The sequence below is a fragment of the Mustela lutreola genome, chromosome 15, assembly GCF_030435805.1.
Source record: "Mustela lutreola isolate mMusLut2 chromosome 15, mMusLut2.pri, whole genome shotgun sequence".
NCBI classification, from domain to species: domain Eukaryota; kingdom Metazoa; phylum Chordata; class Mammalia; order Carnivora; family Mustelidae; genus Mustela; species Mustela lutreola.
Window position 1 is genome coordinate 49,040,676 of NC_081304.1, and position 22,467 is coordinate 49,063,142.

Consider the following 22,467-nt stretch of genomic DNA (forward strand, 5'->3'; position numbering starts at 1 on the left):
TCACACTTCACCATCTTTCCTCCGTCTTGGTCACTGGGGATCCTGAGACAGCCTTGTGTGAGCACAGAGGGGGGCCTGGAGAATCAGGCCTGCGGATAACTCTGCCTATCAGTAAAACGAGGCTGCTGATAACCATGGAGGATAAAGTCGGTGGGAGGCTCTTGGTGGGGAAGTGGGGGGATATTTCACGTTCCAGGTGTGCTGGCCCTATGCTCCGCTTTGTGATGTTTCAGAGGGCAAGCCTGGGTCTTAGAGGGCCTTTTGTGTGCAGCTTCTGGTGGACGGGTGGTGTGGGTGCCCAGCTTACGGTGTAGCTGAAGGCTGCAAGTAGGATCTGGACGGGATGGGTAGTAGAATTCGGGGGAGGGGGCAGGGCTTCAGGACTGCTGATAACACCCCTGGTGCTCCACCCGCACTCTCTCCACTGAGCTGCACACCCTAGGGACTGAACTGCCTTGAAGAGATCCCAGCCCTGAGGTTTCTAAGAACCTTAGAAAGCCCTATCCCGTCCCGGGTCTGGCCATCCCGCCTCCCGCCAACACTTGTGAACACTACTTGATTTCTCAACCTAAAAGGTGCCATAAAAATATTGATGAAGCACAGTGCTTGGGCAGCTGTGAATCTGTCGCCTCAGAAACAGAGGGATCTGCTGGCTGCTGTTGGCCGCCCACCTGCAGAATCTCCATGGCAGCTGCTTGGGCAGTTTCCTGACTCCATTTTGAAGCCAGAAGGGAGGGTATCAGAGTCCTAGGAGCCCAGGCAGTTGAGCTGGAGGGCCCTTCCAGACCTTTAGCCTCTGCTTTTTACTAATGATGCAACAAGGGCCACCGTTCACTCAGCAAACATTTACTCTTTGTGCCGGGTGGAAGACACAAAGTTGGAGGAAAACATGGCCCCTCGCCCGGAGGGATGAGTATGAGATAGGGACAGATAACCAGATAATCACAATACCGTGTGCACTAAGGACATAGAAGAGAGTGCCATGGGTGAAGGTAGAGGAGATGCTCCCGCCGGGTCTTCAGGGGTGAATAGGAGTTCGTCTGGAAGTGTCAGAGGGATAGAGAGTATTTCAGACACATGCAGACCCACCGTAAAAGAGTCTAGAGCATGATGTTTGGTGTGAGCGATAGGGTGGGCAAGAAGGATCACAGGTGAGGTGGGTGCAGGTGAATCATCACCTGTCAGTGAGTCCTGGAATGGGTGAGCCAGCCCAGTGCAGGTGAGGACGCCCGGGGTCCAGAGTGTGGCAGGAAATGAGGCATGGGAGGCTGGCTGGGGCAAGGGTGCCCCATCCTGAGGGCAGTGGGAACAATGAGGTCAAGGCACAGATTGACTCCTCAGTGAGAAGGGGGAAGGGTCAATGGCAGGCAAACTGGGTGTTTAGGGTTGATCTGGGGACCGAGGAGCAGGGGCAGTGAGGCAGGCACTGCTCTGAAAGTGGCCAAGCAGGACCAGAGCAGCAGCTTGGTGGCTCCGGAGGCCAGCTCTCTTTCCATGCCTCTTGGGGTTCCTGTTCACCAGTCAACCCCATCGCAACCTCTCAGTGGGCCTTGCAATCAGGTGCTTAACAAACATTTCCTTTCAAACAGAAGATAGAACGTTCTTTGGTTCAGTCCCAGGCTTTAGGGGCTTTGGGGCAGAGATGTACCTGTCTCAACTCCAGGGGAGGACAGCCTGTTCCGAGGCCTTTTCTAGTTGTTTGGTCCTTCACGAGCGGCTTTTTCTCTTCTGGTGTGTTCTCCAGGGCAACTTGGAATTTCCCGTGAGGGCCCCAGGCTTTGTGAGGTGCCCACCCCCCAACCCAGAGCTGAGAGCCTTCGGGACACCGAGCCTCCACTGTTCTGCCGGACAAGCTGGGGGCCTCCAGGGGGCGTCTGACCTGGGACTAGAAGAGAAGGAGGCTGGAGGGCAGGGGGTGGGGTTGCCTGCCTGCTGGGTGTCGACAAGCACCCACAGGGTGCCCAGACACTGTGGTCAGCATGGGGCAAGACTGTGCTTCCATTGTCACCCTTTGCTGTTTGCTGACTGGTTCCCCCTTTGTCATTTGTTTATTAATAATGTGCTTGGGCACTCATGTGGCCACTCTGTCCCTCAGCCATTTCATCCCATGTTCCCTTAGCAGTGCCTTTGTTGGCTCATTCATTCTCAGCTCTGCCCTTGGCCCCTCAGAGATGAAGATTGTCTTTGACTGGGACAGGAGGCCCACATGTGCCAAGGACACGCCTGGCCACATCTTCCGTGCTTAGTGACTTTCCAGAGTCTTCCCACCATCTCTACAGGAAGGGTGTCTCAGTGCTGTCCCTCGGGGACATTGGGACCATGTATGGAGACATTTTGGTGCCACTGGCCCCGAGGGGGTGGCGGCCAGGGGTGTGGGGAACAGTCCCACCACAGGGAGCGCTCCATCCTTGAGTGTGGATGATAGAGGGCGGGAAACTCTAGCCATAGATGTGGCTAGTAGCATGAATCCAGTGTATTGCGCTCCAGGGTCTTTTTTTTTTTTTTTTTTTTAAGATTTTATTTATTTATTTATTTGACAGAGAGAGAGATAGATCACAAGTAGGCCGAGAGGCAGGTAGAGAGAGAGGAGGAAGCAGGCTCCCTGCTGAGCAGAGAGCCTGATGTGGGGCTCGATTCCAGGACCCTGGGATCATGACCTGAGCCAAAGGCAGAGGCTTTAACCAACTGAGCCACCCGGGCTTCCTCCAGGGTCTTTTTAAAAAGACATACACAGGAAACACTTAGTACAATGTGTGGTTATGTGTTATTTTCTAAAAATGTATATATGTGTATATGCTGTGGGAAGTCTGCAGCTTGCTCTGTTCATTGGACATTTTTTTTTTTTTTTTTTTTTTTTTTTTAAAGATTTTATTTATTTATTTGTCAGAGAGAGAGCGAGTGAGAGCGAGCACAGGCATACAGAGTGGAAGGCAGAGTCAGAGGGAGAAGCAGGCTCCCTGCGGAGCAAGGAGCCCGATGTGGGACTCGATCCCAGGACGCTGGGATCATGACCTGAGCCGAAGGCAGCTGCTTAACCAACTGAGCCACCCAGGCGTCCCTCATTGGACATTTTTAAAAGAATATCACAACTTGACATATAATGGCAAGTGTGTTTGAATTCAGTAGCTTTGCTGCTTTAGGAATGGGCCTATTCTATGTGGCCATTCTTCCATAGGTGGACGGCTATGCTTGTTTTTTTCACTGCAAGCACATGCACTCTGTACACTCGATGTGAGTTTCTCTGGAACAGGCACTTGGGAGTGACCTTGCTGACAAGGGGGAGCACGCCTTTTTGCTTCACGCCTTCCCCAGCACTCAAGCCTGGCCCTCATTCAGGTTGCCCTGGAGGAGGGACAGGGCTGCTGTCTTAGTTCGCATTTACCTGATTACTAGGGAGGTTGAGCGTGTCTTCCCACGAACAACAGCCCCTGGGGTTTGCTCTGGGGCCTCCAAAGCCCTCTGCAGGTGTGGCCCCAGTCACAGCAGGTGGTGACCCAGACCTGGGTCCTGGTGGTGTTCCTTCCCCATCAGGGTGCTGGCTGCTCATGATTTCCTGGCCGAACGTCCCCGCACACCACTCCTCTGCCACTTGCCCGGCCACCGTCTGACAGGGCACGATGCGGCTGATTGGGTTTTGGCTTTTTATCTTCAGTTTTATGATTACACTGTAGTAACCTTTGCTGGACTTGCTTGTGCCCGAGCCTCCCGGCGTGTTCCCAGAGGGTAACTATGTTTCTGAGTTCCAGGGGCTTTGCACTCCATGTCCGGCAGGCGGGGGCCGTCGGGGGACTGGGCGGGTCTCCCGCTGACGCTGCTCTGTCCCTGCAGGCAGACCTCTACGTTATGACCCGGCTGTTGGGCTACGTGGACCCCTCGGATCCCTGTTTCGTGGCTGCCATCCTCACCATCACTTTCAATCCGCTCTTCTGGAATGTGGTAAGCGCCCTAGCCCGGCCCTGTGTGGGCTGGCTGTGTGCAAGGACAGACAGACGGCTCTTCTCTCTCTGTATCCGTCTCTGGCCAGTTCGGAATTGTCCTTTCTGTTTCCCCAGTGAGGTCAGAGCCCAAGGGATGCTGGCCAGGCCAGGATCCCATGACGTGCGGGCCGTGACAGTCCTGGGCTGTTGCTGGGCCGGGCCAGCGGACTGTCCCGTGATGAGGCTGCCCACATGGGCCCGACGACTTCGGTCTTCTAGAGGTTGCTGGAGATGGCCTTGGCTTAGAGGCTCCCTACCTTCGCTGCCGCGCTGCGCAGTCAGGTGGCTTTCTTGGGAACCCTCACCCTCTCTGATGTGCTCGAGAAACTTGATTTGTTTTTCCCGAACGAGGCTCCTGGCGAAATGGGTTTGCACGGCACTGGAGTGTGCGTGCCAGGGAGTAAGAACGAGCGAGCAAGAAGTGAACACAGAAGGAGACAGAGCAGCACCCAGCTCATCTGTGGGTACGGGTATGCTCAGGACCCAGAACTGTTGGGGGGCAGGCTGTGTGGGAAGGGGACCCTGAGCCCTCTGAGGAAGGTGTGGGAATGGCGGACAGGCCCTCCTGCTACCGTGTGTCTCTGCGATGCCCCCTACCTGCTGGGAAGCTCTTGGGATTTCTGCAGGAATGGAAGGGGGTGGCGGTAGTGCCCGAGGCTCCTGCCCTGTGCCAGTGCCCAGGTTTGCTGATGCAGAGCCACGGACGTTCTGTGATCCCCCTTGAGGGTAGCCTGAGGAGTAAGGCCAGCCTCCCGGTTAGCAACACACTGTTCCAGACTGTTTTTATTTCGGGTGGCCACTTGGTCCCAGGGGCGGAACACGACACGTTTGTCACCTGGTTGCTGAGTTAGAGTCTTGTCTTTGTCTGGGGAGATGGGTGGTGGGTGGGAGTGGGGGTGGGGCGGGACTGCTCACTTCACAGAGGCCACATTCGGAATGTGCTGTCCCTTCTGTCCTGAGGGAGGGGGGAGGGGAGCACCCACCCTGAGATGGCTGGTGCAGGCCCCTGGCTGGAGGGGCCCTGAGGGGAAGGAGGAGCTCTAAGGGTCAGAGGTTCGGGCTCACTTCTTTTTGTAAAACTATTCTTGAGGCCTCCTGGGACTCCTGCCTCAGTCCATAGAGGAAACCCAACTACTACCACAGCCCACCATGTCTGAGCTGACCCTGACCTGACAGGGGCCTCCCAGCAAGGGCTGGGCTCCCAGAGGGCCTGCATCTCCCTGTGCTCTTCTGCTCGTCTTTCTTTCTCCCCCAGCCCTGCTCCCCACCCCCAAGCCTTCCTCCTGCCACACAAGATCACGGTGGGTAAAACAGCTGGAAAATGGCCCTCAAAGACGTATGTCCATGTCTTGTCCTTGGAACCTGTGACTGTTACCTTATATGGCAAAAAGGGGAGTTTTGCAGGTGTCAGGGATCTCAGGATGGGGAGATTGTCCTGGATTATTGGGGTGGGCCCTCAGCACAACCCCATGTGTCCGAATAAGAGGGAGGCAGAGGAAAATGAGAAGACACTGGCTTTGAAGACGGAGATGATGCGGCCACCAGCCAAGGAAGGCTGCGGCCACCAGGAGCTGGAAGAGGCAGTGAGGGATGGATCCTCCCCTGGAGCCTGGGGGTGAGGGGAGGGGTGGAAGCACAGCCCTGCTGGCACCTTGATCTGGCCTACAGACACTGATTTTGGACTTCTGGCCTTCAGAACTGGGAGAGCATAAATTCCATTGTTCTAAACCACCTACTCTGTGGAAATGGGCTACAGCAGCCACAGGAAGCCGGTGTAGGGTTTCAGAGAGGCTGTTAATCCGTGCTAGGAGAGCTGGCTTGTGTTGGGAGTGTGCAGTGCTCTCCCTGGTTCACTGTCCATGCCCTGTGGGCCTGGCTGGTCCCCAGTGCTGAGGGCTCAATTTACTGAGTGCGCGGCAGATGCTGGGGACACTTCTTCATGTACAAGCCCCTTCCTTTATTTCCTGTAGGCTCTTCTAACGGTGTATTCAAGTTCATTTTTTTTTTTAAGGTTTTATTTATGTATTTGAGAGAGAGCGCTCATGTGCACAGGAGCAGGGGCCCAGGGGCAGAGGGAGAGGGAGAAGCAGGCTCCTCCCCCAGCAGGAAGCCGGATTGGGGCCTCAATACCAGGACCCTGGGATCATGACCTGAGCCCAAAAGCAGATGCTTAACTGACAGAGCCCTCCGGGCACCCCTGCAAATTCATACTAAAGTTGAGCTGTGGCCCACAGCCGAGTAGTCAAGGTGCTTAAGATTCGGGCAGCTCAGAATCTGTGCACTTGTCATAGGTTTTTTTCTTTGGTTGTAGTGTTTGATTGGCCTTGCTTTTTATTTTAAAAAGTTATTTCACTGGAACAGTCTGTGGTCATCAGTGGGAGAGAGGCTCAGAATGGGAGCCTTTAGGGGAATGCGCTGTGGTTTAGTGGGCTGCCACGGGCCAGACAGTGGCAGAACAGGCAGAACTGGTCTGAGTGGCCTGCTTCCCCTTCCCCCAGCTCTGCGTGAGCAGTAAGGGAGAGGGCACCTGTAGAAGAGCATACTGAGCATTGACTCAGTGGTGACAAGAGGGACTTGCGGCAGGGACACTGTGCTGAGTGTTCCAGGTAGCGTTTTAGTTGCTTGGCAGGGCGAAGGCTGTTATTAACCCCTTTGGAAACTGCTCAGAAGAGGTTCACTCATTTCTTCAGCTGCTTATTGATGGCCCACCACACATGTGCCAGGCACAGTGTTCAGGTTCCAAAGGAGCTGACATCCTAGGAGGGGGACCCTGAATAAACTCACAACCACCATCAAGGGGGGTTGGGGTTGACGGAGAGTGAAGCTGGGGAAGCAGGTGGCCCCTGAGCCAAAACCTGCTCCCCCTCCAACATGGGAGGGAGCTCCCCAGGTATCCTTGGAGGAGGAACCAACAACTGCAAAAGTCCTGGGTGATTTCAAGGAAGGGCCGCTGGCTGGAATGCGACCCAGCGAGAATGGAGAGCAGCAGGTCAGAGAGGGGGCCGTCCTAACAGTACTGGCCTTGTAGGCCGTGGGGAGCACGTGGGCTGGGGCGTTCTGAGTGGGGAGCCGGGGAAACGCGCAGTGCGTGGCCTGATCTGACTCGGATTTTCCAGGCAGCTGTGTGCTGATGAGAGCAGATGCGGGGGTGGGGGGGTGGAGTGGGGTGGGGAGAGGGCGGGGCTGGAGGCTGTGGTGGGGCCTGAGGCCCAATGGTGGCTTGGACCAGAGTGGCACCAGCGGAAGTAGGAGAAGTGGTCAGATTCTGGGCACGGTTTGAAAGCCGGAAGAGTCAGTAGGATTTACCATAGTTTGGTGGGGAAGTGCCAGAGAGAGGAGGCACCGCCAGGTGCAGCTGGGACCTGAGTGACTTCTCAGAAATGAGGAATTGGTCACTCTGGCATATAGTTCCCCAAACCCTTGAAATTTCCTAGGGTTGAAGGCCCGCCAGGCGTCTTTTGTTAGGTTAACGAGGTGACCTTAGGCCTGTCCCCAACCTAAGGGGGGGTGCGGGGGGTGGGGGCGGGACATGTTGCCATTGGAACCAACCACGTGATGTAGGAGGGGGCGGAGCTGGAGGTGGAGTTCAGTAGCCAAGGGCCAATGATTTAATCAGTCACCTATGTCCTGCAACCTCTGTGAGACCCCGCGGGGATGGCGTTGGGAGATGGGGCGCCTGGGTGGCTCCATAGGTTGGGCGCCTGCCTTCCACTCCAGTCATGATCCCAGGGCCCTGGGATGGAGCCCCGTGTTGGGTACCCTGCTTGGTGAGGAGTCTGCTTCTCCCTCTCCCTCTGCCCCTTCCCTGTGTTTGTGCGCATGCCTGCGAGAGCGCGCTTTTAAATAAATAAATAAATAAATAAATAAAATTTTCAAAAAAAAAAAAAAAAAAAGAATGGGGTTCGCAGAGTTCTGGGTTGGTGGACACATGGAGATTCGGCGAGAGTGGTATGCCCAGAGAGAGGGCGCTCTGCATCCCTCCCCCTTCCCTCACCCTATTCATCGTTTCAATTGGGTGATGATTCCTGGCCTTTAATATCCTTTATATATAAGCTCATAATCAAGCAAATAAGCTCGTTCTCAGAGTTCCGTGAGTTGGGCAGATTGGGTCAGAAGCAAGTTGAATTGTGGGACACCCAGCTGGTGTCAGAGAATTGCCTGGGTGTGTGGGGACGAAACCCACACATCAGAACTGGGTGCAGAATTGTAGAGGCCATGGCCAAGGTAGGGGCTGAGGCAAGAGAGCTCCAATCTGAAGTCATTTGGGAGATTCTGAGGGGAGACCTTGTGAGTCTGGAATTGAGGGGAGCAGGATGGCTGAGGTTGGTGATAATGTGTGAGGAGGCCATGGACAGTGGCCCAGGCTGAGTGTGGCCTTGGACCACAGCCTTCTGGTTGTTCTAGGGCCCGCTCTCTGCCTCCCCAGGGCTGTAGCTCTTTGAAGGAGCTACAGCATCCGCTGGAGGGGCCTGCCCGCCTATCAGGGCCAGCATGTGGATGAGGGGTGCCCCATCCCCACCAGCCCCCAGCCCCCATCTCTCTCTTCTTCCCTGTCCTCTATCCCCAAAGTCGGTTTTCATCTCCTCTACTCTGTTAGAATTCTGCTTCTAGAGCTTCAGAGAACTTTCTTGCTTTCTGCTGTCCTCTTGATGGATCTTTGGGGAAACCACTGGTGAGCATCACATTTTCTTGTAACTCTGTTCTCCCTGGGCCTCAAACTGTTCTTCTGACTCAGTCTGCTGCTCTTCAACAGTTTCTCATTCATTCATTTATTCATTATTCATTCACCCATTCATTCATGCAACCAGTGTTTGTTGAGGGTGCCTGGGTGGTGCTGTCAGTTAAGTGTCTGACTCTTTTTTTTTTTCTAAAAAAAGATGTTATTTATTTGAGAGAGAGAGTAAGTGAGAGAGAGAGCACATTGCAGGGCCAGAGGGAGAGGGAGAAGCAGGCTCCCCTGCTTGGCAGGGAGCCTGATAGAGGCCTTGATCCCAGGACCCTTGGATCGTGACCGAGCCAAAGGCAGCTGCTTACCCAACTGACCAGGCCACCCTGGCGCCCCTAAGCATCCTACTCTTGATTTCAGCTCAGTCATGGGGTCCTGAGATTATGCCCCATGTGCTGAGCCTGTTTAAGATTCTCTCTCCTTCTCCCTCTCCCCCACCCCCGCAGTGTTCACACTTTTCAAAAATAAGAGAAACAAAGTAACGAATATTTATTCCTCCAGAACCTTTTGTGTGCCAGCCACAGGAGCTAGGGAATAAAGCCGCTTGGCCTCCATTGTTAGAGATCGCAAATAGGTTTGTAATTGAAATGGTGAAGAGGTCAGGTGCTACAGAGGGGCTAATTGGGGCTTCTCCCTTTGTCATCTTGTCTCTGTCCCTGGCCCAGAATCTTCTCAGTACCAACACCTCAGGTCCAGGTTCCGTGGCCCCACCTGGGGATGTCCAGGCCCCAAACGGAGCTTGCTGTGTGAACCCTGGCCAAGATGGGGGATGTGGGCTGTGTGCTCCCCTTCCAGGGGCCCTGGGCAGAGATCTAGCCAGGGTCCCCAGCACTCCCTGCACCTCCCTACCCATCTGCACTGCGTACTCCTTCACATGTGAACACAGGCCAAGGCCAAACGGCCCAGTGCTCCAGCACACTCTCAGTTGCTTAAAGGCACCTCACACCTTCCAGCACGAGATGGGAGCCCCTTCCCTGGCCTCTGAGGCCCACCCCTCTGCCAGACTTCCTGTTGCCTGCAAGCCTTGTGGTTCTGGTTCCTGCCTTTCCCCATGACTCCTCCCCTTGCCAAGGGCATCTTACATATCTGTGCCACCTCTTACAGGCAGTAGTCCTTGCTTTTCACAAACCCCCTTCCCAGCCCATCCTCCAGGCTCAGGTCGCTCACGTTGGCATTGTTGACATTTTGGGCCATCGTGTCCACTGCGGGATTTTTTTTTCCCCCCAAGATTTCATTTATTCATTTATTTGACAGAGGGAGAGAGAGCACAGCAGGGGGAGCAGCAGGCAGAGGGAGAGGGAGAAGCAGGCTCGTCCGGAGCAGGGAACCCGACATGAGGCTTGATCCCAGGACCCTGGGATCATGACCTGAGCCGAAGGCAGATGCTTAATGACTGAGCCACCCAAATACCCTGACTTCGGGGTGTTTGATGATGTCCCCTGCCTCTAACCACCAGGTGTCCCGACAGTCTCAAAGGTCTCCAGATGTTGCCAGGATCCCTGGGGGGCAGAGTGTTGCGCTGGTTAGTGTGAGTGAGGCGGCCCTCTGTGCCCGCTGCATGTGTCTCACGTTCCCTTTGGCATCTCTGCTTGCCCCTTGACCTTCCCCTTGGCCTTCCCCTTAGCCTGGGTGTTCCAAGACAGCTGGAGCAGCCCCTGCCTTGTGGCCCAGTACCCCGCACCCTGGCCTGTGCTGGGGGCTGTGTGATGTTACGAAGGGCAGAGCCCCTGCCTCACCTCTCCACACTTGCGCCCTGCACCCCTGGCACAGTGCCTACTGGGTTCTCAGCAGTTGGCCTCTTCCCTAGTTTTCCAGGGAGGGGGCCATCTCCATCTGTGCCATTGCATACTCTGACTCTGCAGAGGAAGGGGGACTGCAGGGGAGGGGAGAAGCGGGCCCCGCTATTCTGGCATCCCAGGAAAGATAAGATAGATGCAGCCCTGCGCTGTTCTAGCTCTGGGCACGTCCTCCAGTGTCAGAGCACAGCGAGCCCGCGCCGGGCTGTGATGCTGTAGCCTTGAGCTCGCCCATTGTTTACAGAAGAAAATTGGCATGCTTTGGTGCCTTAGCTATTATCGAAGGCAAATTTCTTGTTAGGACGTCAAAGCTGATTGAGACTATCGCACGTCCGGACGTCCCGCTAAACGGGATGCGTTTACGGACAGAGAGCAATGAGGGCGTGCTTCTCATCATCCAGCTGGGATGGCAGGTGTCTGTGGGGACTGTCCTGGCCAGCGGGTTTCTTCAGCGTGGAGCGTGCCTCTGAGTTGTGTGTTCTTGCCTGCCTGGCCCAGCTCTCTGTACCCCCCTGCCCCGGGTGTCTGCTGTCTCACACCCTCATCTGCTTGCCTGGTGTCTTCTGCCTGAGACCAATCTGGGTGTGTGTGCAGTGCCCCCCACCGCCCCCAGCTCTCCACAACCCCCTGCCCCAGGCTGTGTCCTGGCCTCAGACTCCTCTCTCTGGGGGTGGATACATAGCCGGTGTCCGGGCAGCCCGCGCTTATTGGCCGGGGCTTCTGGGGTTCGTCCTTATCTTCCTGCATCCCCTGGGCTGGTCACCCTTTCTGTGGGGAGACACAGCCCCCCATGAGGGTGCGTTGGGGATGAGGCAGCTCTTCCCCTCCAGAAAGTAGAGGCACTCCCCACCCAGCAGAGGGATGTCTGGCTGGCTGAGTGCCTGAGGCCCCTGGGCTGGTGGCGGAGGGCTTTGGTGGGAACCGGGAAGGCTTGGACAGTAGATGGCGCTGTGGGTAAGGCCAGCACAGCCAAGGGCAGGTGGGCTGACACCTTTAGTGTGCATTTGCTTTGAGGCCTCATTTTCTGGTTTCAGATCCCCAGCCAGCAACCTGTTGGCTAATTTCAGGTGCCTCAGAGGCCCCCTCCCCCAGGTGCCAGGAGGCTGACCCTGCAGCTGTGACTGGGCTGAAGCAAGGAAACTAGCGTGGCACCTGGGGGAAGACCCAGGTCCCATTCCCTGTGTTCCCACCTGCTCTGGGGCTTCGTGTCTCCATCTGTGAGGTGAGGATCCCCAGCTGAGGTCCTATAGGGCTCTGAAACACAGGGACCCACCCACTCTGCCAAGCGCTGCCCTGGGATGGCCCTTTGCTGTGCCCAGGGGAAGAGGACACCCCTTGCCCTCCTGGCACTGGCACTTGGGCCACCAAGGTAAGGTTGTGTTTCATGAGTGCCATCTGAAAGGAAGGGACCGACTGCTAATAAAGCTTGCAGGTAGCGGACACATCTGGAAGACAGGAGACCAAAGAGGGGTTGTGAGTATCCTAGCCTTGCCGGCTGCACAGGGCCCACTGAGGCGTGGCTGGGCTTTCTGAAGAGCAGCAGAAGGGTAGGATGGGGGGGGGGGGACGTCAAGAGTTGAGGAGACCAAAGAAAAGGGGAGGTGTGTGGAAAGAAGGTGGGCTGGTGGGCCCGGGGCCCCCGAGGGAGGACCCTGAACATTGGCTTGCAATCCTCGATTATCTGCTCCAGGGCAGGTGCTGAGTGTGTGTGTGTGTGTGTGTGTGTGTGTGTGTGTCTCATTCAGACAGGCTGGGGAATTGGGATGGGGCATGAACCCAAACCATCTGAGACCCTGGGTCCCATTTGGCTCAGGACTCTGGCTCCCTGGGCATGGCCATGGACACACTGGGCTCCGAGGCAGTGTTTCTGGGTGAGAAACGTCACCCTGTGCCAGGGGTGCATCTCGCCGAGCTGGGCTTGCTGGTGCTGCCCTGGGTGCAAGCAGGAAGCAGGGTTTTCCACTGAGCCGAACTGGCTGGTGGGCTGGGCGTGACTGAGACCTTGGCTGCTAGAGCCAAGAAAGCCCAGAACTCTGGCTAGCTAGCCACTTCTTTATTTCTATCTACTGAGGTCGCCTGGGACACCATAGCCCTCCCCCGGCCCTCGCCCCCCCCCCCCCCCAAGATGTGCTCAGAGCTGGAGTTGACACAACTCATGGCACGTCTGGTCTCGGCTTCCCAGCTGGGGACAGTCAGCTCCTCATCACCAGGGATCCTCTGTGGCTCCTCTAGCATCTCCATGTGGGCTCAAGGGCAAGAGGCTCTGTGTATGTGTGTGTATGTGTGTGTATATGTGTGTGTGTGTTCTTTCTGAGCCCGGGAGGAGTCACACATTTTTAGCAGGAGGTAGCTCTGGCCGCCCTTTGTGCAGCCCCATCCCTATCCGGATGGAGAGCGGTATGGGCTGGCGTGTCGCTCTGTGGGGCTGTGGCCCTGGGCTGGCAGGGGCAGCCTCTTGCCATCAGCCGGGGCTAACTTTAGACTCTCCGTGTCTGGGCACCATGGTGATTGAGTGTCCACAGCACCTGGAACTGGGTCAGCTCACAGCCTTTGCCGGAATCCCTTGGAGCGACAGAGTTAAGAATAAAAGGGAGGGGAGCAGAGGAGGCTGTCGCCCCCTGAAGCCCAGGCTGAACCCTGACCTCCTCCTCGCCCTCAGCCTCCTGACTTTCTGGAGGTGTGATCTGAGTTTTCTTAGAGAGTCTGAGCTGGATAGGGGTGAGGTGTGGTGCTGAGGGGGGATGTCCAAGTGCTTCTTCCTGCTATGATGTGTTTTGGGTTCTGGCCTCTGGGGCCTCGTGAGGACCTCAGGCACGGTCAGCACGCGTGGGATTGAGAGGCACACATTGGAAAGGGCTGCTGGCTGAGTGGTTTGGCGAAGGTGACCTCTTGGGATCCTTCCTGCACGGAGGGACCCAGGGTGGAGTTTTATTACCCCAGCAGGGTCTGAGCCTATCCTGTCCTATGCCAGCCTTTAGACCCTGCTGGCCTTCAGGCTAGATGTGTGGTTTGGGGGTCATTTACCACCTGGACTCATCCGCTGGCCTTCTTGTGACCCCCTCCCAGAGTGCTGGCCGTCTCCCCTCTGCTGTTCTGTACACCTGATCTCTCCCCTCCTTGTATCTTGGCGCTGTGTTCCTTCTTCCTGGAGGGGCCTGCCTTCTTCTTCACTCAGCTGGCTCCAATCTCCTCCACAAGCCTTTGCAGGCCCTTTAGCCAGCCTGCCCTGAGCCCTAAGCCCAAGCAGACATGGCCGAGCATCCCCTGCGTGGCTCCCGACTCTGCAGCAGGGCTGACCCACCGCTCCATGGACTATGTTCATTGTGCGCTCACGTGTCACCTCCTCCCTCAGACTGAGTGCTCCCGGAAGCTAAGGACAGTGTCTTGGGGCCAAGGAAGGGGCCTCACCTGGTGTTAGAAGGGGTGGATGGAAAGGTGTCCTTCCTTCATCGGGGGAGCCCCCCGAGTGGCTGTGGAGCGGTGGGCCAAGCAAGGTGGTGCCCTCCTTTCTCCGTGTGTGAGAAGGGTGCCAGGTCCTTCCGCGGACCCCGCCAGTGCTGCCGTGAGAGCTCTGTCAGGGGGCAAATGAGACGCAGCCCGGAGTATTTAGCTGCCTGGGGGGCAGCCTGGATGTGCTGTTGGCTTTGCTCCATTCCTGGGTCTGCTTCGGAGGCCAGCCAAGATTCCATGGACAATTTCCAGGGTTTGAGGTTTTGTCCACTTTTACCTCCCACTTGCTCTGTGGCCTAAGTCAGTCCCCTCCCTTCCCTAGATCTCACTTGCCTCATCCGAGGTCTGCTGGGGCAGCCTTTGCCCGATTTCCTCACCATATGGCAAGGAGGCTGTTGGGGAGGGAATGGGTGCAAAAGGGTTTGGAAGCATAAAGTGCCCAATGTCATATTTGGCTCGAGGGAGGAGCCGCTGCAGGAGGCCTCTGGTTGTAGGCATGTCTAGAAGAGCACTTGCATCAGTAAAAACGCCCGGAGCCTTTATCCACCCTGCCACCACTACCCCACCCCGCAGGCTTCAGGCCAACTGCTCTCACTTGTTCCAGAGTCTGCTGCCCCTGAAATTTAACCGTGGCTTCTGGCTACAACTTGGAGAGTAATTGCTGTAGCTGGCGACCCCTCACTTGTCCCCAGGAGTCAGGAATGAGCCAGAGAGAGACTTCAACTCAGGAGGCGATGGGCATGCCTGGGGTCGGCCGATGCCGTGCGTGGGACCACGCATCACCAAGTGGTATGGTCAGGCTCTCCAGCGTCACCGGGCACCACGCCAGGCTGTAGAGTTCCAGTCCACCAGTGGCCCAAGAGGCTGCCCCTTCTTGGCCACCTTTGTCTCTGATTCCTTCCCTCCTCGTTCCCTGCCTCAACGAAGTCAGACTCAGGAGGGCTAAGGGGGGTGCTGGTCAAGTGCCAGTCTGATCAATGTGGGGCTTGGGTCTGAGGACCCGGGGAGATGCCCCATTGCTTTTCAGGGAAGGCATCCAGGCTTGTGAGGCCGCTGGATGTGGGATAACAATGCCAGGGGAGTTCTTCAAAGAGGGGACAGCATGGGCCTGGGGTGCCGGGCTCCTGAGGTTTTGGTGGTCAGGGAGTTTGGACTGCCAGGGGATGGAGAGGCGTGCATTTGCAGGGGCCAGAGATCATGAATAGAGTCTGGAACCAAAGATGAGCTGCTGCCCCGGAGTGTCCTGGGTGGGGAGCAGTGGGGAATTCAGGCCACCTGATAGAAAATGAGAAATTAGGGGTGGGTCTTGGACCCAAGGGTGGGAGGTGGAACCTATATAGGTTCCCCAAGGGTAGCTTCCAAAGTCAAGTGCTCACTGTCCGAGGCCCGGGCCCAGCCTCAGAGGTCAGCCCCTATACTCGGGTATAAGGTTCTGCTCACCTGCCTTTGCTACTCTCCACTTTGTCCCCATGGCCCTGTTGAAAATGCTCCTAGCTGGGCTGGCTCGTGCTAGCTGGTGTGCAGGGCAGTGGGGGAGGGTGTGCGTAGAGATCTCTGCTCCCAAGGAGCCCAGCCTGCCCTCCCTGCGGAGGCAGCAGGACATCTGAATTGACCCCAACTGGTCACGCGCTGGTGCCCACAGCAGGTGCGACATTCTCCAGCCTTCCGGGGCTGAGCTCACAGGCTGAGGGGCCTGCGGTGAGGCCAGCACGGATGCTGGCTCTTTGGCCACATGACTGGATGGGCTTATCCATCTTCAGCGTTCTCCTGAGGCTTAGGTAGGCATAGGGCGTGGAGGGCCAGTCAGGACATCACGAGAATGGCAGCCACGAAGCCTGTTTGTAAGCGGTACGGCCAAGCACGGGAGGAAGGAGCTGTGTGATTTATAATAAACATGTATTTTGTCTTCAGTCTGTTCCTGGCACAGGCTTCCTAAAGCTTGCAACTTCCCAAGAGATGGGAGCCTGAAGACTCTTTTGTTATGTTAATGAGGTGACTTTCCGGAGGCCTCTAGGTCGACGTACCAGCGGAGCCAACCATGTGTACACAGTCGGAATCCCTGACCTCCCGGGAGGGGAGAGGGACTGCAGACTGAATTCACCGCCTGTGTACCGCAGTCTCTGTAAACCGAACCCCCATCTTCCCCCGCCCCCCCAGCCCAGACAGCTCCGAAGGCGGATGCTAGGTGACTTGGAACCAGCCGTTGATTCCCAAGGCCCCTCCAGAGTTCAGTGTGTCTGCCACAGGCTGGGGAGCGGCTGGGTGTCTAGGGAGGTTCAGTTCCAGCATCCAATTTGTGCTGAAGGTCCCGGGAACCCTCCTGGGGAGTGCTGCCCCCAGAAAGGCAGCTTGGGTTGTACGGTGGGCAGGGGTGTGTCTGTGCTCACAGCCAAGGAAGGGCATGCGTCTGAGCCTGAGTTATGTTTCCCCCTAGCTCAGGGGGATCCTCTGAGCTGCCTTGGGGAGGGGAGTACGGAGCCCTCCCCACCACCACTTGTGCCCAGCAGGGGACAGTCATGACCTTGACAAGCCCCTGGGAGCTGTGCACCCCCATCTCCTGGCAGGGTGGGAGGCTGAGTCTGCCCCTGGTCTTGCTCTCGGTTTTCCCCCATTGCTGCGAGAAACACCACCCAGCAGTCTTTCACAAGGCGTCAGAGGCCTTGTTCAGTGAAGAACATTGGGAAAACGGTGCTTGGGGAAGGGGTGAGGTGGCACCGTCCTGCCCAGACTCCTCTGTCGCCAGTTCTGTAGATGCTGTCTCTCTCGTTGTGTAGCTGGGAATCTAGGACTCGGTCACAGATGAGGTGGCTGGTTGGGGGCGGCCTGAGTTATGGTCACCAGCTGGCTAGATGTGGTGGCATGGCTCCCTATGTCCCCACCAGTCCTTGAGGGTGAGGACCAAGGGATGGTGGCCCGCAGTGAGGGGCAGAACAGCCCCAGGTGGGAACAGTGCCGTTGGTGGAGTGCACCACCCCAGAATCTTCCGAGGCAGCCGCCGAGGACCAGAGAGGTTGTTTGACCTGCCCCTGGTCACACAGCTGCGGGAGCAGAACTGGGCCTGGCGGCTGGGGCTTCTGCTCCTGGGCATTGCCCTGCTCCCCTATCCATCCCATCCCCTGGAGGGCCTGGGGGGTGTAGGCATAGCCCTAAGTGCCAGCGCGTCCCGGATGAGGCAGAATGCTGGGGGCCGGCTGGTGGGAAGAGGATCTCGGCACGCCTGCTGGGGCTCTTGCCCTGCGGCCCCTCCCCCGGGAGCCTGGGATGCACGAGGCTGTCCCGCCCTGACCGCTGAGCAGCTGGGGGTCCTGGCTGATGTGTGTTGTCCCTGTGTCAACATTACGCCTGCAGGTGGGCTGCAGGTAGGTGGCCGTGAAGGCCAGTGACCTGGAAAGGATGCCTCTGCCGGGGTAGGGCAGGCACAGATGTTCTCATGGGCCATCCTCGGCCTGGTTGGCCTCGGGGACCTGGTGTAGTCACATCCCTGAGCCCGCAAGTCTTGCTGGCCTGTCTCTCTGGGCGGCCCAGACTTCTCAGCACGCTAACCTGTCTCATGGATGGTACCCCTCAGCCAACATCCCAGGCAGGATTTTTGGCTTCTCTGAGCCTCAGTTTGGTCATCTGTAAAAGGGGCACAGCAGTCAGGGCCTCAAGGGTTGGGCAGGAAGGTTGGTGGGACCGGCCCTGGAGCCCCCTCAGCAGCTCAGTTGTTCTCCTGGTCCCCTTTGTCCCTGGCGGGTCCTCGTGGTCTGGCTGCTTCAGGGCGTCTGTTGTGGAACTGTCCTGTGGTCTTCGTCCTTCACGGGGCCAGCTGCTGACTCCGTGACCTCAGGCGAGGTCCTCCACCTAAGTTCCGTGCCTCAGTGTCTCCATCTGTGAGACAGCGTAGGTTGTTTCCCGGGGCTGTGAGATTCGTGAGGTAAGCCACGGGGTGCACGCAGAGGCCAGGCTTGGTAAATGTGAGCTGTCGCTGTCCGGGTCGCGGCTGACCGGAGCCCGGGAAGAATTTGGTGATTGAGCTGCCTGCCGGTCCTGCCAGTCATGTGATGGGACCTCGGGGTCTGGAGGAAGGGGCAGGGAAGGTTGTGGAGAGAGAGAAGAGACGGGAGAGGTTGCACACGGGTCCACACGTCCTCCCACTGGGCGTGGCCGCTGGGTTATGCCCAGAGGGTGCCCAGATGTCAGGGCCCAGGGAGATGGCCGATGAAGGGCAGTTCCGGAGCAGAGGGAGGGAGCACAAGGACAGTTTCAGTGGGGGAGAGGTAGGAGGAGAGTGGGCCGTACCTCATCAGAAGTGCACGGAAGGTTGGGGGTGGCTGTGGGAATTGAGGTTGGGCGGGTGGTCTCAAGGGCCTTCTGGGGAGTTTGTACCTGCTGCAGGGGTGGCAGGGAGCCAGTGGAGGAAGGGAGGTGTGGCAGTGACTGGACCTGTGGGCCCATCAGATGGCCCGGCCCAGCCTCTATGTTGTTTCCTGGCTGTGTGTGGCTTTGTGCCAGAGGCCACGTGGATGCGGTCCCAGCCCTGGCCACCTGCGAGCCTCTGGCCCGGTCCAGCTATGTCTTTGCTGTCATTGGCCAAGAGGCCGGGTCTTGGGCAGGCCCAGTGAGATCTCGGATGGGTCAGAGTGGCCAGTAGGGCTCAGAAGCTCTGATCATCCAGGAGGACCCTCTGGGCCCCAGGAGATTGTGGGTGATGGAGCCTTGCCGTGGCTCTAGCCCAGCCACACACTGACTGACTGACAGCAGGGGCCAGGCATGTCAATCTCTCTGAGCCTCAGTTTCCCTATACAGAAACCTGGGGAGGTGGAGTCCACGGTGGTCTTTTCTGTTTCCATGTATTTGAGGCTGTTCTGAGGCCACACTCTGTGCCCTGGGTTTCCTGAGAACCCCAGCCGTGACTTGCCGACAGCCCCGAGTGTTCACTACCCTGCCCCGACTTCACACCTGTGAGACTGTGGGACTGTTGCGTGAAGGCTAAGAGGCCCAACTCTGACCTGTTACTAGCTCAGTGGTCTCCATCCCTCGCTCACTCCAGGCTCCTGGCCAGCTGGCCCCCTGCCCCAGCCACTTCTAGCCGTGGAGTGCCACCGAGGGGCAAGCATGGCCGTAGGTAGGCTGCTTGAGCTCCAGTCCTGGTCCCACCTGCCCTGAGCAAAGCATGGAGCCTCTCTGAACCTCGGGATCCTCTTCTGGCAAGTAGGCCCTCTCCCACCAACAGACCCTCTGAGAGGCAGGGCCAACTCTTGCCCTGGGGTGCCAGCCCATTTGCCAAGGACTGCCTTCCCCAGGTCCCCGCCCTGAGGGAAACCTGCCAGTCCTGGGCCTCTGCCTCTGCCTAGATTGGGGAGCGTGGCCTGTCATGGTGCCCAGCTCTTGCAACACCATGCTGTGCCACTCCACCCACCGGGCCTTCCCACCCCAGCCCTGCCGAGCTTTACCTCAGACCTCTCCTTGTCCCGCAGACTCCCTCACACTGGGAGGTGTTAGAGATGAACAGGAAGCCAGCCCTAGGGCCTGGTAATGAACCTTCGGTCTGTTGTTCTGCTAGAGCATCCTGGAAATGCTAGAGCATTTCCGAGACTCCTGGAAATGCCTTTCCCGTGGCCATGGCCTTCAGGGCTCCGGGCCAACTCCCGGCTCTCTGTGTACCTGCAGCCTGGCTCAGGCGCCTCCCGTCTGTGTGCTGCGTGCATTTTTGCAAGCACTCCATGTCTTTTTCATAATGAATCACAGGGTAGAGACAAAGGCCAGTGGAGCGCCCAGTGCAGGGCATCTGGGCTTGGTGCTGGAGGTGTGGGCTCCCGGGAGGGGCCGTCACGGGAGGCATGGGTGTGTCCTCTTTTAGGGTAGGCTGGGCAGGTGGACAGGCTGCACTGAGGCCGGGGATCAGAGGGGGTTGGTGAGTGCCAAAGGCTCTGAGGGAAACCAGGGGTCCTGAGAGGTGGGGGAGGGGACACAGGGCAGCCATCTGACAAGGATCAAATCCTTTGCAGTGCCCAGTGGCAGCTCACCGATGCAAGAGAGATATGAGGCATAGAGGCAAGTTGTAACTCCGGTGGGGCCCTTGGGACCTGCCGGAGGGCTTCTTGGCATCTTTACAGTGCCCCGTTTCCTGCTGCAGACACACAGCCTTGCTTTCCTTTGCTCTGTTCGAGGCGCAGCCCATGGCCCCTGGGGACCACGGCGGTCTGCAGAGCCCTGGCTGCCCCCATTAACATCACCAGGGTCTTCCCTGCAAACGAAGGGCGTATTCTCATTCTCATTCTCATTCTTTGAGTGTTCTTGAAGCTTCTGGAAGGAAGGAGGCAGCTTCGGCCAGCCCACAGGAATCCCCTGGAATTGACCCGGACTGGTTCCCGCTGTGGCTGGTGCCCTGGCCAGGCCCCGCTCTCGGAACTTTCCCATCTGGAACTTTCCCATCTGGCCGATGGGGCTCCTGAGGCTGGACGGCCCTCCTGGGGGACAGATGACTGTGTTGTTGATTTGAAACACTCCCGGCCCCCTTGTCAGGGATCACGGTCTCAGGGAGCCTCCTTACCCGCCTCTCACTCCCCTTGTCATCTCCCTGCCTCCCTGTCCGGGCAGGCTGTGTGATGGGATGCCCCGTGCCCTCTTTTCTCTTTGAGAAGGAGATTGTTATTTGCTCGCCTCTGAGCCCCTGTTCCCCTGCTGAGGTGGCCGGCACTAAGAGGAGTAAAGCATCCGGCTGCCAGCTTTGCTGCCAGGCAGGGCTGGATTCCCATCTCTCTGCGGTCGCATACAGACACTCCACCCAGAGCACGTTTTCAGAGGACCGGAGGCAGCAGAGTGCCCTGCTTCAGCCATGGAGAACAAGCATTTCTGGAGGGCAGTTCAGGGTCCTGAGGTGGTCATGATGAGCGCGGGCCGTCAGCACAGGTGGGACGGGCCACCCTCAGGTCCGATGTGACCAAATCAGCCCTCAGAGAACCTGGGAACGAGCTCTGAATGGAACCCCAGTACAGGTCCTGCGGGAACCAGAAAAAGGGGAGACTCAGACACTCAGCTCTAAATAAATCTCCACGTCAACAGGGAGACAGAGTCCCCACTCTCTTTTGTGATGCATGCCTGGACAATTGTGGTTCTGGAAAGTTCTTCCTCACTTGTCAGAGAAAGAAACTGTCCTGGGTGGAGGGTACTTGTCCAAGGGTGTGCCACTGCCCATTGACAAAAGGGTGCTGGGGCCTTGCTCAGAGCTGGGGTGTCCTGGAGCTGGAGGACATAGGCCCTTGCTGAGCTGCTGAATGGGCTTCCTCTGGGGGCAGGAGTGAGTGCAACAGCTCAGACTTCAGCACACATGTGGTCTGTCTGCTTCTGCACTTCCCTGTTCTGCTTTCTCTTTCTAGACAACACCTGTCATTTTGGGGGATTGGTGGGGGTGGCACTCAGTAGGGATCCTAGCTCTACCACTTCCCAGCTGGCCTCAGTTTCCTCCTCTGTGAAATGGGCATAACACCTATAGGGGCCCTATGAGAAGTCAGTGACTTGGTCCCCAGGCATGGTTTGGAATGGTGTCTCTTAGTACTCATGCAAACATGTGCTGTGGCCACTGGTAAGTCCCATCCCCAGAGGCCGTTAAAGGCCATGCACGGTCCATAAATGTTGGTTGAATAAATGCACGGATGTATGCCGCCTTTTCACTGTGGGTTCTTTTAAAATACCTGCTGATGCCGCACCGGTCAACAGTGGTACAGCCGTTCAGTGCAAGGGCTCCATTTGCTAGGGCCTGGCTGGAGGCTAGCTTCCCCCACCCCTGCCGGCAGAGCACCCTACCTGCCAGGACGTGCATCTGCGCCGTTAGCCATCCTCAGGGTGCCCTATTTATGGCTCTGAAGCCCAGAACAGTCAGTTCAAAAGCAGGATGCAGGAGCAAGGTAAATATCTGGGATGTTGACATCTGTTGGGGCCTCATCGACCAGCACGTGTTTCCCTGTTTTCTGGAGGATGGAGGCCTGATCTCACCCACTGTCCCCTCCACCAGCGGGGGGCAGAACTGGAGCAGTCCCCGTCTCCTAATGCTGTCTCCTTATACGGAAAGCCGAACCCAGGCCATTGCCTGGAGAGAAACAGACAGGAGAGAAGGGGGAGATGCTGAAGGCCTCTGGGCTTGCTGTGGCAGGCAGGATCCTGCTATGAGACCCTTGGCTTGGCCTCTCAGCTCAAAGGGTTAATGCCCCCTCCCCCAGGAGCCTGCCACCATCCCTCCTGGAGGCACCCCCCCCCCCCCGCCCCCTAGCAGGGTGCATGCGTGGGAGGGACAGAGGGAGCAAAAACCAATTCTCCAGAATGGCAGCCCATCCCCAGCTGCGGTTAGCATAATACATCTTTCAAGACAGGCAGAAGTAAAGGGGGACCGGTAGTGATGCACAGAAGTATCTGGGTTTTGCTAGACTTTCCAAATAGATGCAGAGAGTGGGAGGGATTCACAGGGCCTCACTTTACTGAGTGGCCGACAGCGATGGATGCTGCAGAGGGCCCAGGAGGAGGCCACACAAGATGAGCT

General features: G+C 57.5%; 1 protein-coding gene across 11 annotated transcripts in view; it reads left to right on the forward strand.

The window, feature by feature from the left end:
* The window catches only part of PEMT (phosphatidylethanolamine N-methyltransferase), an 85,291-nt gene that overhangs the window by 18,477 nt on the left and 44,347 nt on the right, over positions 1-22,467 (forward strand). For all 11 annotated transcript variants that reach the window (XM_059148616.1, XM_059148614.1, XM_059148617.1 and 8 more), the window contains one exon: positions 3,829-3,936. In XM_059148616.1, coding sequence (XP_059004599.1) covers positions 3,829-3,936 — 108 coding nt within the window. The remainder of the gene's footprint in view (positions 1-3,828; positions 3,937-22,467) is intronic.